General features: G+C 37.7%; 2 protein-coding genes across 3 annotated transcripts; one reads left to right on the top strand and one right to left on the bottom strand.

Moving 5' to 3' along the window:
* The first annotated feature begins 7509 nt into the window (after positions 1-7509).
* LOC147294094 (amine oxidase [copper-containing] alpha 2, peroxisomal-like) lies at positions 7510-10538 on the top strand. Its single transcript, XM_086232761.1, has 5 exons — positions 7510-8303; positions 8574-8958; positions 9060-9173; positions 9579-10117; positions 10325-10538. The coding sequence occupies exons 1-5, from the start codon at positions 7510-7512 to the stop codon at positions 10536-10538; spliced, it is 2046 nt and encodes a 681-aa protein (XP_086088887.1).
* A 585-nt stretch (positions 10539-11123) lies between these two features.
* Positions 11124-14049, bottom strand: LOC147294093 (primary amine oxidase 1-like). 2 transcript variants are annotated; one of them, XM_086232762.1, is made up of 4 exons: positions 12758-14049; positions 12542-12655; positions 11714-12258; positions 11124-11293 (listed from the first exon to the last, which is right to left on the bottom strand). In XM_086232762.1, the coding sequence occupies exons 1-4, from the start codon at positions 13892-13894 to the stop codon at positions 11131-11133; spliced, it is 1959 nt and encodes a 652-aa protein (XP_086088888.1). In that variant the 5' UTR covers positions 13895-14049; the 3' UTR covers positions 11124-11130. The 2 variants fall into 2 exon arrangements, with proteins under 2 accessions (XP_086088888.1, XP_086088889.1); XM_086232763.1 differs by having other exon boundaries at positions 11240-11332.

The following is a 14049-nucleotide window of genomic DNA, read 5'->3' as shown; positions in this document are numbered from 1 at the left end:
GACATGTAGTGGATATGGTTTGCATAAACATGGTATAGATTTCGCATGCTAGAATGAGTTTTAAATCATACAACCTTAAAAGTGAGTTTTTGAGCCTACATTACTTCATTTGAGAGTGAATTTCGTGCATATGGTTTTCAAAAACAAAACATGTCTCATCTAATTACTTGCCATAGATCTTAATGAACTAGAGAATACTAGAACTTACTCATGTCAACTTGCAAAGCTTATAATTGATACATACTCTGATTTTGGATATGATTAAAGGCACTAAGGTTTTCCACCACTTTGCCAAAATGCCATGTATCCCATTTGTGCGCACGAGTTGCGACACCCCTAGATGAGCCCATTTGAGCCTACATTAAGCCTTTCTTTCATTGCCATACATATCTAAACACTTTAACCTAGTGTAGATTATCCATACCTTTGTTCAAAAGACCTGGTGGGGATTTTTGAAGCTAGAATCTTGGAGATGGCGTGAGAATCATGTAAGGGAATGTATGTATGGGGATAGACTTGTTCAAACAGCCTGTTAAAGTAGAAATTGCCAAAAATAAAAGAAAGAAAAGAATGATCAAAAGCTCTCCGGCAATAGGTTCTAAATGTCTAAAGTTTGGATTAATATTCCCCGTACTTGTGAGTTTGGAGTTTGTTTCGAATAGAATGCCCAATAATGCAAAAATATAGCCTTTATCCTGTTCACAGAGCTCAAGGGAAGTTTAGAATGAAGATAGGGCCCAACACGATGAAATCCGGCCCTTGTACTTTAAAAGTTTTGCATGGTGACGTCTTTGGTGAGATGGGAGCTTAAAATTGATCAAGTTTTGGTGCTTTGGCTAAGTCTTTAGAATGTTCTTAATCACCACATATCTAAATTTTGAATGCCTTAACCTCAGCCCCATTACAACCCTTTAAAGTCCTTTTTGATCCTTAAGATGAGTAGCCTTCATTCTGTGGAGTAAGTTGCATGAGTAAGCATATGATTTTGGTTCATTTGAGCAAGTAATTCATTCCATTCATTGATTTAAACACTTTGAGTGAACCCTTTGCATGAGTGGAAATATAATGAGAGCATCCGTGTAAGTTGATTTGAACTTCATTCGAAGAATGCACAAATTTAAACTCACCATTGTTTTCTCTATGTCTTACTTGTTCATAGCATGATCATGTCTCTATTATCTATTGAATTCAAAGATCATTCATGCTTGACACATGGTGATTCCATTGCCATATACATTAAGAAATTTCTGAGACAAATTTTGACTAAGGGCTTAGTGTTGTTTTACTTAGTATCTCTTACGTTTTCAAACATGAGAACATGAAAATTTGCGGCTTTGAAACGTTGAGACTTCTAAGTGTTTTGTACATATTTTTCCTTTATTGTTTTTCCTTGCCCTTGTTTTGTTTTGTATTTGCTAGGGACTAGCAAAGTCTAAGTGTGGGGGAATTTGATCTACGCATTTTATACTTGATTATTAATGTCTTTCTCTCTACATTTTGCTTTGTTATGAGCTTAGTAAATATGTTGCTAACTTGTTTTATATTTTTAGGCAGAAAATAAAGGAGAAATAATAAAGGAGACGATTCGGAGCAAAATGTGTGCTAAGGAAGACGTTCCTAAATTCCGAAGAATAAATGGTCACGTGGAATTACATGGACCTTAATTACATGGACCTTAATTGCATGGTTTTAAATGGAGCATAATTGCATGGTTTTAAATGGAGCATAATTGCATGGTTTCAAATGGAGGTTAATTACATATTCATAGTAACGCACCATTTTTTTGGAGGAACGGCATCATCATCATCCCCTATATAAAGAGCTTTGGAGGAAGAGAAAAGGATCTCTCACGATCATAGAGCCGAATTCCTGTCCTCACATCAACTCCTCTTACACTTAGCAAGAAATCTACCCTAGAACCGAAACACCATCTCCACCACCTTCCAAACTATCCTTCCTTCACCCGTGACTATCCTTTGCTCGACTTGGCTGGGATTTCTGCGTCTCCATCATCACCAAGGTGCGGCTATACTTGAAGATTGCGGAGCGAATATCCCTCGGATCCAAAGAAAAAGTGTAACCATGTCTTGTACTTTATTTCATTTTTTTTGGTGTATTATTTCGAACCTATTTGTAAAGAGAACAAGTTTTGATGTATGGATGTTTATTTTCAGACTTGTTTGATGCCTTCCATGCGTTTGCAGCCCTAGGTTCGAATATGCATGCTAGCATACATACCCCTAATGCGTTGGAGTTTGTATGGATGATACTCGATTTGGTTCATCCTTGCATGTTTCAATGAACTAATCAAAGATAAAATTGGACTTAGGAAGTTCACTCGATTTGGTTGCTTCTTATTTTCAATGTATGCATGTGTGTATGTCTTAACCTTAGCTGGAAATTTCGTAGGTACCAAAGGAAGAAGAGGTAAACGGTTTCAAGTGACTAGATGAGATGATCACTTGTAAATAATAGATTTAGGAATTTATTTTCGGCTAGATGCATGTTAGGATTATGTGTTCTTGATTGTTTGCTTGTCTATGAGTTTAAACATGTTAGAACTTGTGATTTCTTGATATGTATCTAACCACCTTCTTGTTTTATTTCGTAGGAACTTAGAAAACCAAACTTTGCACCCCCATTAAACCAAACCTAGCATAGTTATGCATTCACCCTCAATCCCCGGTTAAGAACGATCCCTACTTACCAATGCTACATCTACAAAGAAGGGTTTTAATTGTTTTCATGTTTGATTGAGTGTTTAAATTAAGTACTTGAAAAGATGTGAATCAGCATTGTTGTATTTATGCATCCAACTTAGTGACCACAATGAGTTCAAACTTCTAAGATGGAAAGGTCAAGAATCTGAACCACCTAAGTGACCCTAATGAGTTCACCATTAAACTTGAGTATCATACCTCCAAAAATGGGGCAATAACACTTAATTTAACTATCCTCACTTTCCTATTAGATTTTTGTTAATAAGAGAAATGTGAAAACCATCTGAGATAAGAAGCACATGTTATCCTTCAAGTATTAAAAATTCTAGTAAGACAAAAGTGAAAACTTTTAAAGAAGAGCTTTCAGCAATTTCCTGGAATGAGATCATGGAATGCCTTTAAACTTTTTTCCTGTCTACAACATATTTTGTAACAACATTCATATGTAGCTTGTAGTAAATAAACAGAGAGCAAATTAATTATAATTTGCACCCTTCAGGTTTGACTCACCCTTCTGGCGCCTCCTCCCTCTTGATGGTATTGGTAATATTTGAGTTAAGAGTAGTAAGTTCAACTTGATGTTTCATTCTGATTTTGTTGATTGATTTTGTGTACTGATATGGGTTTATTGATTTTGTTTACTGATATGAGGTTTGTTTATTGATTTGGTTTTAGTTGAATCAGTATTTTCGTTGTTCAAAATGTTGTTTCCTTTTGTTTAGTCTTGGTTGCTCAACTTCATGTTGACAGAATACTGAGTTCGCCACTGGAGGTTCGGTCCTCAAAGGAGAGGTCCGGACCTCAAGCCTAGGTCTCAAACACTAATCTTACTGGAGGTCCGGTCCTCAAGGGTGAGGTCTGAACCTCAAACCTAAATTTCTAAATCCAATCTTACTGGAGGTCCGGTCCTGAAGGGTGAGGTCCGAACCTCAAGTCTAGCTTTGTATTCTAATTTCTTATGGGATTGAATGCTGGATTAGAATGAAATTTTAAAGCTTGCATGATTATTCAAATAATAAGTTGAGCACTAGGAAAATGGACCAAACATGATTTGTGTACGGACTTTGTAGTGATGATTATTTACAGAAATTTCAAAAGATAAAAATATTCACTTATCAGCAAATGAGAAACCCAACAATGAAAAAAAATGCATAGACCCAACAATATTTGGTCAAGATACAAAAAGTTAGTGGATTTTCCTTCTTTCAAAACTCTCTTACTTGACCAAATAAGTGAATATTTGTATCTTTTTGAAATTTCTCTGAAGTTTATCTAAATATGACTTTGTGTGTGTTTGTGCTCTTTTACAGGGACTTTGTTAGTTTTCTTAGAGCTTTGGAGTTGGGGCATCTACTTAAAAAGGTATGGGGAGGATGAAGGACAACACTTATACCCAAAAAAATATCGATGTGTAAATATACAAAATTATCAAGGATTATAATAGTATTTTCAATTCTTCTATTTAGAGCTTGCTTATTGTTTTGCATTGCATTGGTATCCTATTAGCTTTGTTTTGATTGTAGTTGGCAGTAAGAAGCTGGTAGATATGAATGCATATGCTTGTGACTTTGGGGGGTCAAGTTGGAACGAAGTAAATGTGTTATGTTAAGCTAGGTTTTTTTTTTTTTTTGTGCCTCTTCTTTTAAGCTAGTTTGACTGAATGTATTTTTTGTACAACTGATCACACTTATGGAACCTATTATGTAATGTAATCTTACATATATTTATGAAGTATCTTTTGGTTTAATTCTGAGCATGAGCATGCATTGATATACTATAACTAAGTGCTGTATTGCATTGGTTTTCAATAAAAACCAATGTACCAAAGCATTATATACATCAAAATCAAATTGAAATTATTATCTTACACAATGGTTATATGGTTAAAACCAGTTGTACTAAGTGTCGTCCTACAATGGTTTTCAACAAAAATCGTTGTACCGAAGCATTATATACATCAAAATCAAATTGAAATTATTATCTTGCACAACGTTTATATGGTTAAAACCGTTGTTTAAAGTGTCGTCCTACAACGGTTTTCAATAGAAACTGATATACCAAAGCATTATATACATCAAAAGCAAATTGAAATTGTTATTGTACACAACGGTTATTATACATACACCGTTGTCTTAATGACTATTTTACCTCGTGTTTATACTTAAAACAGTTGTAAAATACATGCATTAAGGTATAGAAACTGTTGTCTCGCCTATTAGTACACATCGGTCTTTAAATAAAAATCGATGTCTAGATAAGTACGCAACATCGGTATCTCCTAAATCATTGGGTTTTTAGGGTGTATATACAACGATTTTAAATTAAAACCATTGTGTTAATGCTTACAAGACAACAGATATTACCCGTTGTCTATTGGTACCCCAATAGACGTCGGTCGATTAGACGACGGTATTTTGGTAACTTACACAACGGATAAAATCCGTTGTCTATTACGTTTTTTGTAGTAGTGGATGCATGACTAGAGTGGATCTTAGGACAATATGGTGGAGCCGTGCACAAGGGATTCTGTTTCACAGCCAAAACAATTTTCTTCTCCAATTCAATGCCAAATTACTTGTGCATGTGTTTTCAATAGAGGTTCGGTACGGTTACCGTACCGAAACACCCATATCGAATTTCGACCGATTGGGGTCGAGATAGAGGTTTTTGGTTCCGATACCATACCGACGGTAGTCTGTAACTGTTCACTTCGGTATTGGTCGGAGAGTGGCGGTTTCAGAGCGGTATTGGCTGCCAAAAACAACACCAACATGCAACAACCAAATTAAAGAAATTAGAGAGAGGGGGGAGATAAGATAGAGAAAGAAAGGCGACGGTGGTTTCAAGGTTGAGTTCGTGGTGGTGGTGGGGGTCTAAGATGGTGTTGGGAGTCTGAGAAGACAGAGAGAGAAAGAGAGAAAGATAAGACAGAGAGCTAGAGAGGGAGGCAACGGTGGTTTAAGGGTGGAGTTTGTGGTGCTAGTGAAAGTCTGAGATTGTGGTGGCGGCTGGGATCGGAGAAGGAGAGAGAGAGAGAGAGAGAGAGAGAGCTAGCTGGGATCGAATGGATGGTGAGAGTGGTGGCTGGCCGGGTGTGTGAGATTTTGTGGGTGTATGTGATTTTAGGCTTGACTACAAAAAAACACAAAAGGCCCAAAACAAATATAAGACAAAGGCCCAAAAAAACATAAGTCAAAGGCCCATAAAAAACAACAAAAAAACCCAGAAAGGCAGAAACCAGATCGAAAAATGAAAAAGGAATTGGTTTCTACAAATTTGAAATCAGAGAAGAAGAATAAGAGAATGAGATATGATATCGGTACGGATTGGTATACCATCGGCATGAGTATATTAATACCATTTTTAACCGGTACGGTATGATATTTACTCCGATATCAAAAAAAAAAAAAATACCATACCGATCAGTACGATATCGGTAAGGCATTGGTATTTTTCGATAAATCGGCAAAAAAACCCAGCCCTAGTTTTCAATATGAGCCTAATTAAAATAAGAGCTCAATTTGATACCATATTAAGGCTTAGTTTGGTATTACTGTAAGAAAAAACAGTTGTGAAGTAAAGTCAGTTGTAAAACAATGCAGTTGAGTTTTTTGTAAATTATGTTCTTAAAAGTATGGTGAGTGCAAAAAGCAGTATCAAGGTGTTTAGTAAATTTTAATGTAAAACGGTTGTGGCTGTGTATAATTACTAAAATGGACATAATGTTGAAAGTGCCTGAAATGAGGGATAGCCCTCTGTGATTTTGAATAAAAATTAAGGATACATTGGACAACTCAAAATTTTTATTAATGGGACCCACAACTTTTATTCATAACAGTTTTGAAAAACATGTGGATAGCTTTTCAAAACTGTAGTGAATGACCTAGAATTGTGAGAAACTGGAGCTTTTGTTTTTATTACCAAACACCAAATTGTTGTGAAATGGTTTAGGCTCCATTTGGGGTTACGGTGGAGGATCCAAAAGCTGCTGTGGATGACAATTCTCAATCACCTACAACAATTTTGGTGTTTAGTAAAAAAAATTAAAAAATGCGTTTTTCCCCACAATTCTCAACTCCCCACAACAAAAACAGAAAGCAGGTTTCTAGGTGCTTTTGAAAGCTACAGTGAATCACAGCAATAATGAATATTTTATTTTACCCATAATACCCTCATTGATTTCTATAATTTTTATTTGTTTATTTTAAATTAAAAAATATGTTCATTATTAGTTATATTTTATATTGTGATAATTAATTATGATATTTTATTTGTACGATTAAAATTATAATATACCTAAAAAATAATAGGCATACTTATTTAATAATGTTGTCCTTAGAAAAATTAATGCTAATAAAAATTTGTAGCAAAAAATTTCAAAAACAAGTAAAAAAACATTTTTTTTTTACCAAATAAATAAGTGAAAGACACTTTCAGCATCAAGTCCATTTTAATAATTATACACAATTACAGCACTTTTTACATTAACATTTATCAAACACTTTGATACTGTTTTTTGTACTAACAGCATTTTTGAAAACATAGTGTATCAAACACTTAACTACTTTACTTTACAGTTGACTTTACTTCACAGCTATTTTTTCTCACAACCATACCAAACTAGCCCTTAAAATTGTTATCTATAACAGTTCAAACGTGCTCTAAAGCACTATATAAAATTAGGATTAGCAGCTATGCTAGCTAGTCGTTGAAAGTACTACTAGGCTATTAGCTAGCTGAAATTTTTATTTAAGGGGACCAAAGATGCCTAGATTTTCCATACAACACCATGGCATCAAGAATATTGACACCAACTACTCTGTTATTACTCTTCTTCTCCATCTTTACAACATTCTCTCCCACCTCATCCCTCAGTCGCCAGCATCCACTAGACCCTCTAACCCCATCCGAGCTCACTGGGGTCACCACCATAATCGAAAAATCATACCCGGCCCAAAACCTCACCTTCCAATACGTAGGCCTCGACGAACCCGAAAAGTCCACCATCCTCTCATGGCAATCAAAACCCTCCGCCACTAAACCCCCACCTCCTCCCCGCCGTGCCTTGGTCGTTATACGAGTCAACCAGGAAACCCACGAGCTCATAGCCGACTTGTCAACCCGATCCATAGTCTCCAATATCAAAGTTGACAATGAACATGGTTACCCTATGCTAAACCAAGACGAGCAAGGAGCTGCGAGTGAATTGCCATTTACATACCAACCCTTCATCCAATCCGTGAAAAAGAGAGGGCTTAACATATCCCAAGTTGTGTGCACCACTTTCTCAGTTGGTTGGTTTGGAGAGAAAAAGACTAAAAGAACAACAAAGCTCAACTGTTTTTACACAAATGGGACCGTGAACTTGTACGTGAGGCCATTGGAGGGCATAACAGTGGTAGTTGATCTTGATGAGATTAAAATAGTTGAATACAGTGATAGGTTTATAGTCCCAGTGCCAAAGGCCGAGGGAACCGAGTACCAGGCCTCCAAGCAGAAGCCCCCGTTCGGTCCTCGGCTAAATGGTGCACCAGTTGTGCCCTCGGTGAACAAAGGGTTCAAGCTCGACGGTCACACTGTCAGGTACGTAGTTAGTCAAGTTCTCGGTCTGAAATTTCGTTAATATCTTCATAATTCCTCATGTTCTTATATTATAGTCAAGTTCATTGGCATATATATATAGATATTTAATATAAACTTAGTGGACTTCATGTTACATTAACCAAATGTAACATGGTCTAATTGGATCTAGTACCATTCGTGTTTTTCTTTCTTTTTTCTCCTTTCTTAATTTGTACCATGTAAAAATTTAATCTCTAATATTAATTATTCATTGTGAATTCGATCGATCAGGTGGGCCAACTGGGTCTTCCATCTGGGATTTGATGCTCGAACTGGTACAATTATATCCCTAGCATCAATTTATGATCTTGAAAAGCACAAATACAGGAGGGTCTTGTACAGAGGCTTAGTATCAGAACTCTTTGTGCCATACATGAACCCAACAGAGGACTGGTACTACAAAACCTTCTTCGATTGTGGAGAATTTGGGTTTGGTCAGTCAACAGTGTCACTTGAGCCGTTGACGGACTGCCCAGCCAATGCCGAATTCATGGATGCCTACTATACTGGGCAAGATGGCACACCTGTGAAGATTTCAAATGCTATGTGCATCTTTGAAAGGCATGCAGGGAACATCTTGTGGCGTCACACAGAAGTGACCATCCCAGATGTAGTGGTAATTATGTTTTCTTATTTTTGGTGGTGATTGCTGATGGGTTTTGAATCATATTGTAGTTGTGGTATTGATTGAGATTTGAGAGTTCGATGGAATTGCAGATAACAGAAGCCAGGGCAGAGGTGACCCTAGTGGTGAGGATGGTTTCAACTATAGGCAACTATGACTACATAATTGATTGGGAGTTCAAGCCAAGTGGCTCCATCAAATTGGAGGTATGTATGATATGGTTTAATTACTATGACTACATAATGTCCTGGGTTATGGGTTCTGAGTTTGGGTATCGGGTCCTCGGTTTGGAACGTGTGATTTGAGCCTTTGAGGTTCTGAATTCTGTGTTCGGAGTCGTAGATCTGACAATTCAAGTACATCGTACTAGACTAGACTTGATTGGACTACACTAGACTTAATTGTATTATATTGAACTTGAGAGATCTAAAAAGTTTGCACACTAAAATACAATCCAATTTATTGTAAATTTAATACAAATTTGGTATGGTTTCGTCTAGTCTAATCCGACCCAACGTATCATAAAACTAAACTATTTTAGTCCAATTCCATGTGCTATATATCTTTTTCCTGCCTAACAGTCATGCCCTTTAATTAACTCCTTAAAACAGGTTGGACTAACAGGTGTGCTAGAAATTGAAGGGGTTACATACACCCACACTGACCATATAGAGGAGGAAGTTTATGGCACATTAGTTGCAGACAATTCCATTGCTGTAAACCATGACCACTTCTTGACCTACTATCTTGACCTTGATGTGGATGGTGAAGCCAACTCCTTTGTCAAGAACACCTTGGTGACCAAACGTGCCACAGGCCACAACACACCAAGGAAGAGTTATTGGCATGTTGTGAGTGAGACGGCTAAAACTGAATCAGATGCAAAAATTCACCTGGGTTTGAAGCCAGCAGATCTTGTTGTGGTAAATCCTAATAAAAAGACCAAATATGGGAACCCTATCGGTTACCGTTTGATTCCCGGGGCAGTTGCAGGACCCATTTTGTTGAAGGATGATTATCCACAAATTCGCGGTGCTTTCACCAATTACAATGTGTGGGTTACACCATACAACAAGTCTGAAAAATGGGCAGGAGGGAAGCATGTTGATCAAAGCCGAGGAGACGATACTCTAGCAGTCTGGAGCCAAAGGTATATCGTTTAATTAAGAGTAATGCTACATGAACTATATTGTGAATCACATTTCTAATAAGGATGAGACTAGCTCGCCGTATTGCTTTTTCTAGAGATGTGGTTCATAATGTAGTCTAAATAAGAGTTACCAATTTATGATAGGTGAGACAAGTGCTTGTGGTGGTTGTTAATTTTTGTTGACTGTTCAGATGACTTTGTGTGCAGGAATAGGGAGATTGAGAACAAAGACATAGTGTTGTGGTACACCATTGGGTTTCACCATGCTCCATGCCAAGAAGACTTTCCAATGATGCCAACATTGAGTGGTGGATTTGAGCTCCGGCCAACCAATTTCTTTGAGAGTAGTCCAGTTCTTAAAGCCAGAACAATACCTTCTAAGCATGTGCACTGGCCTAATTGCACCAACCAAACCCCCTAGTTGGGTACTTTTTGTTTGTCAGTAATAAGAAAATAAGCCAAAGAGCTCCATTAGTGATGTATTATTATTTTCCCTTGTAGTTGTTTAATTCATTGGGAAATTTGATCCCTTATTTGCATGTTTGCCATTTGAAATTGAAAATACCTAGTACTCCCATAATCCCATTTGAATGCATGAACACCCAATTGCATTAGTTACTATATTCTGAGCAGAAGAACAGAGCAAATTTGGGAGAGAGCAAAGCAAAGAGGAAAAACAAGATACTTGAAAGCAGCCATTGTTACTAAAGATGATACATCAACAAGATCAATAATCAAATATCATGTTTCAGTTTTACAAGCTTGAGATTAAGAATCAACTAATCTTGTACAGATATCTGATTGCTATAATCTTGCCAAACCTCCAGTCAGTCCAGATTTATGAACACAAACTTGTATATGCAGTGAACTGAGGCATTCATCCAACTTATATACAACACCCTGCATGTCCTTTCACCACTAGAGCTTAACTGTGTTTGAGTTACTGTCATCAGAATTTTCCTTAGTTTGGGGAATGAATTGTCTGTAGTTACAATTTAGCATGTACTTGCAGATTAACTTTGTTTGAGTAATGGGTTGGCCTCGAAAAAATTTGCAGGGCGGAGCTCGAATCCACCATGAAGTGTGGGCATAACTGGGAAATCTTCTTGGTATGGAATGTGATGAAATCCCACTGTGTACCATAATACTATATCTTTGTTTTCAATAGCTCTGTTCCTGCATATAATGCCATGAAAATGTTCTCTCTTACATCAACTTTGATACGTATTGTATACTAGGCCATCATACAATTGATGTCATATGTCATGAGAAATTACTTTATAGTATATGACATATATGAAGCAAAACAACTTACCCATACTTTAATCACTCTCATTTTTCCATTACCATGCATTTTCCAAATTAAAATTCAAGTTCTATACATGCATAGCTGATTTAAAAACTGTTTACTAACATAAAATACTTGTTTTGTCAAATTGTAAGTATGAAACATTGATTATATTGGATCCATGATCTAGATTCACAATCTAATAACATAAATATCAAACTACCCGATGACAGAACATTACCCAAATATATATACACATGTTATATAATAATTGTGATATAAAACAATTAGATATATAGGCAATTTACCTCTGGCTCCAAATAGCTAAGCCATCATCTCCATGGCTCCTATCAGCATAGAACCCTCCAGCCCACCTCTCTGACTTATTATAGGCGGTCACCCAAACCTGATACTTTGTATAAGAAGCCCTAATCTGCGGGTAATCATCATCAGCCAGAAGAGAAGTGGCCGGCTGTCCAGTAATCAGCCGGTAACCCACCTCATTCCCAAGCCTGGTCTTCCTATTTGGGTTCACAATTAACAGCTCAGCTGGCTCTAAGCCGAGCCGAACTCTGGCCTCGGCTTCAGTCTTGGCGGTTTCCCTAACGACCCTCCAGTAACTCTTTCTCGGTGACGTGGCGTTAACGGTGCTTGCTCTTGCCGTTTGAAACTTGGCTTGGACAAAGGAGTTGCCGTTACCGTCGATGTCCAAGTCCAGCATGAATGTTAGGAAGTGGTCGTGGTTAACGGCGACCGTGTTTTCTGAGACTAATGTTCCGTAGACGTTTTCCGTTATCTGGTCGTTATTTGTGTATGACGTGGCCTTCATCTCCAGGACACCTGTCAAGCCCACCTGGCAACAAAGTGGACAAACTCATAATGGGTTTTTCCAAATATATATGGATGCATAGTTTTGATTTAATCTCTCAATTGAAGTAGGGAAGTGCAATCTGAACTACTTAGAGACCTCTTAAAAAAGAGACCTTCTTGAATGTGGGACAGAAACATTATCAAACATTTATTTACATTAGAGAAAAAATCTTTAAAAGGAGTGTAGATAATATTGTCATTAAAATTCTTTCAAACTTGCAGCATCAACAATAAGAACGAAGAGAGAAACAAAAGAAAGTACTGACCCCAACTTTAATGGTGCCACTTTGCATGAATTCCCAATCAAGAACATAATCATAGTTACCCACAGTAGCCACCATTCTAACCACCAAAGTAATCTCCTGCTGCCCACTTCTTATCTGCAAAAACCAGCCAATTTAGATCAACATTACACCTCTTCTTAGCTAGTAGACAAATTAATTAACATTCAAAGTCACAAGCCTAATTCAACACTACCTTACCAATTTTCCAGGAATGTTAATTTCAGTATGCCTCATTGCAACATCACCTGAGAACCTTTCAAAGATGCAAATGGCCCTGGGAACCTTCTGTGGCTTCCCATCAGCCCCAGCCATATACCCATCTACATATTTTGCATTTTCTGGGCAATCAATCAGTGGCTGTAGACTATCAGCTGATCTCCCAAACCCAAATTCACCAATGTCCATGAAAGTCCTAAAGTACCATTCATTTGTAGGATCCATATATGGCACAAAGGTCTCAGACACATGGCCTCTGTATAGCACACGCCTAAACTTCTTCTTTTTGGTATCAAACACAGAAGCTGTTGAAACCACCACTCCTGCTCTAGCATTGAACCCAACATGGAAATCCCAATTGGCCCATTTAACCTTATGGCCTTCAATGGTGAACCCACTTCTGGTTTTGTTGCAAGAGGCAGAATTTGATGACTTGCGTTTTGGTAATTGAAAATCAGTGCCCTCAGCTTTAGGCAGAGGGGCTCTGAACCTATCAGTGTACATGGTAATCTGCATCAAATCAATGTCTACTACTATTGTTGTTCCCTCAATTGGCCTTGCAAACACATTGACTCCCCCTCCTCTATAGAAGCATTGAACTTTCACAGCTCTCTTTGTGATGTGTTCCCCATACCAACCAATTGTAAATGGTAGGCAAGAAACTTCAGACAAATTCAATCCCCTGCTTGAAATTGACTTTTTGAATTTGGGATAATTCAGAGGCAGTTTGCTAGCTTGGAAGAGCTCTTTAAAGCTGAAAGAGGGGTAACCATTACCCGTGTAGACGTGGTCTGATGTGATCGAGCCGGTGGCTAAGTCCACGACGAGCTCATGGGTCTCACCGCCGGCTCGAACCACCACCTTGGCCCGGCGAGGCAGGGCGGACATGGACCTCTTTCGATTACTGGAAGATAGCCACTTGAGGACATCTTCTTTCTCTGGCTCTTCAGTGTCAACAAAGTGAAAGGTCAGGTTATTAAGAGTTGCAAGGTGAGACCTTTGAATTGTAAGCCTTACTTTCTTGATCTCTGTTGGGTTGAGAGGGTCTAGGGGGTGGTTTATGCTGGCTGTGAAGCAACACTGTAGGATCAAAATTACAACTATAAATAAAACTGTCATGGATTTTGCTTTACAAATTCCTAAAGGAACAGATTTGTGTAGAGGCGGATCCAAACAAGTTACTGTTTGGCATCAGATAACAGAAAACAGGCTATATAGTTCTTTGAATCTCCCAGTGTATCTGCATTTGACATTGAATAATATAGATGGGTTGG

The sequence above is a fragment of the Dryas octopetala genome, chromosome 2 (genome assembly GCF_963921425.1).
Source record: "Dryas octopetala chromosome 2, drDryOcto1.1, whole genome shotgun sequence".
Lineage (NCBI taxonomy): Eukaryota > Viridiplantae > Streptophyta > Magnoliopsida > Rosales > Rosaceae > Dryas > Dryas octopetala.
The sequence above is the reverse complement of the archived record's forward strand: the minus strand, read 5'-3'. Positions and strand labels throughout refer to the sequence as shown.

Excerpts from the sequence above, each read along its gene's own strand:
- LOC147294094 (XM_086232761.1), top strand. The coding sequence starts at position 7,510 with ATGGCATCAAGAATATTGACACCAACTACTCTGTTATTACTCTTCTTC. Across the intron at positions 8,304-8,573 it reads CTCGACGGTCACACTGTCAG|GTGGGCCAACTGGGTCTTCC; the intron begins GTACGTAGTTAG and ends TCGATCGATCAG. Across the intron at positions 10,118-10,324 it reads CTAGCAGTCTGGAGCCAAAG|GAATAGGGAGATTGAGAACA; the intron begins GTATATCGTTTA and ends CTTTGTGTGCAG.
- LOC147294093 (XM_086232762.1), bottom strand. The coding sequence starts at position 13,894 with ATGACAGTTTTATTTATAGTTGTAATTTTGATCCTACAGTGTTGCTTC. Across the intron at positions 12,656-12,757 it reads TTAACATTCCTGGAAAATTG|ATAAGAAGTGGGCAGCAGGA; the intron begins GTAAGGTAGTGT and ends TGGTTTTTGCAG. Across the intron at positions 12,259-12,541 it reads GTGGCACCATTAAAGTTGGG|GTGGGCTTGACAGGTGTCCT; the intron begins GTCAGTACTTTC and ends CTTTGTTGCCAG.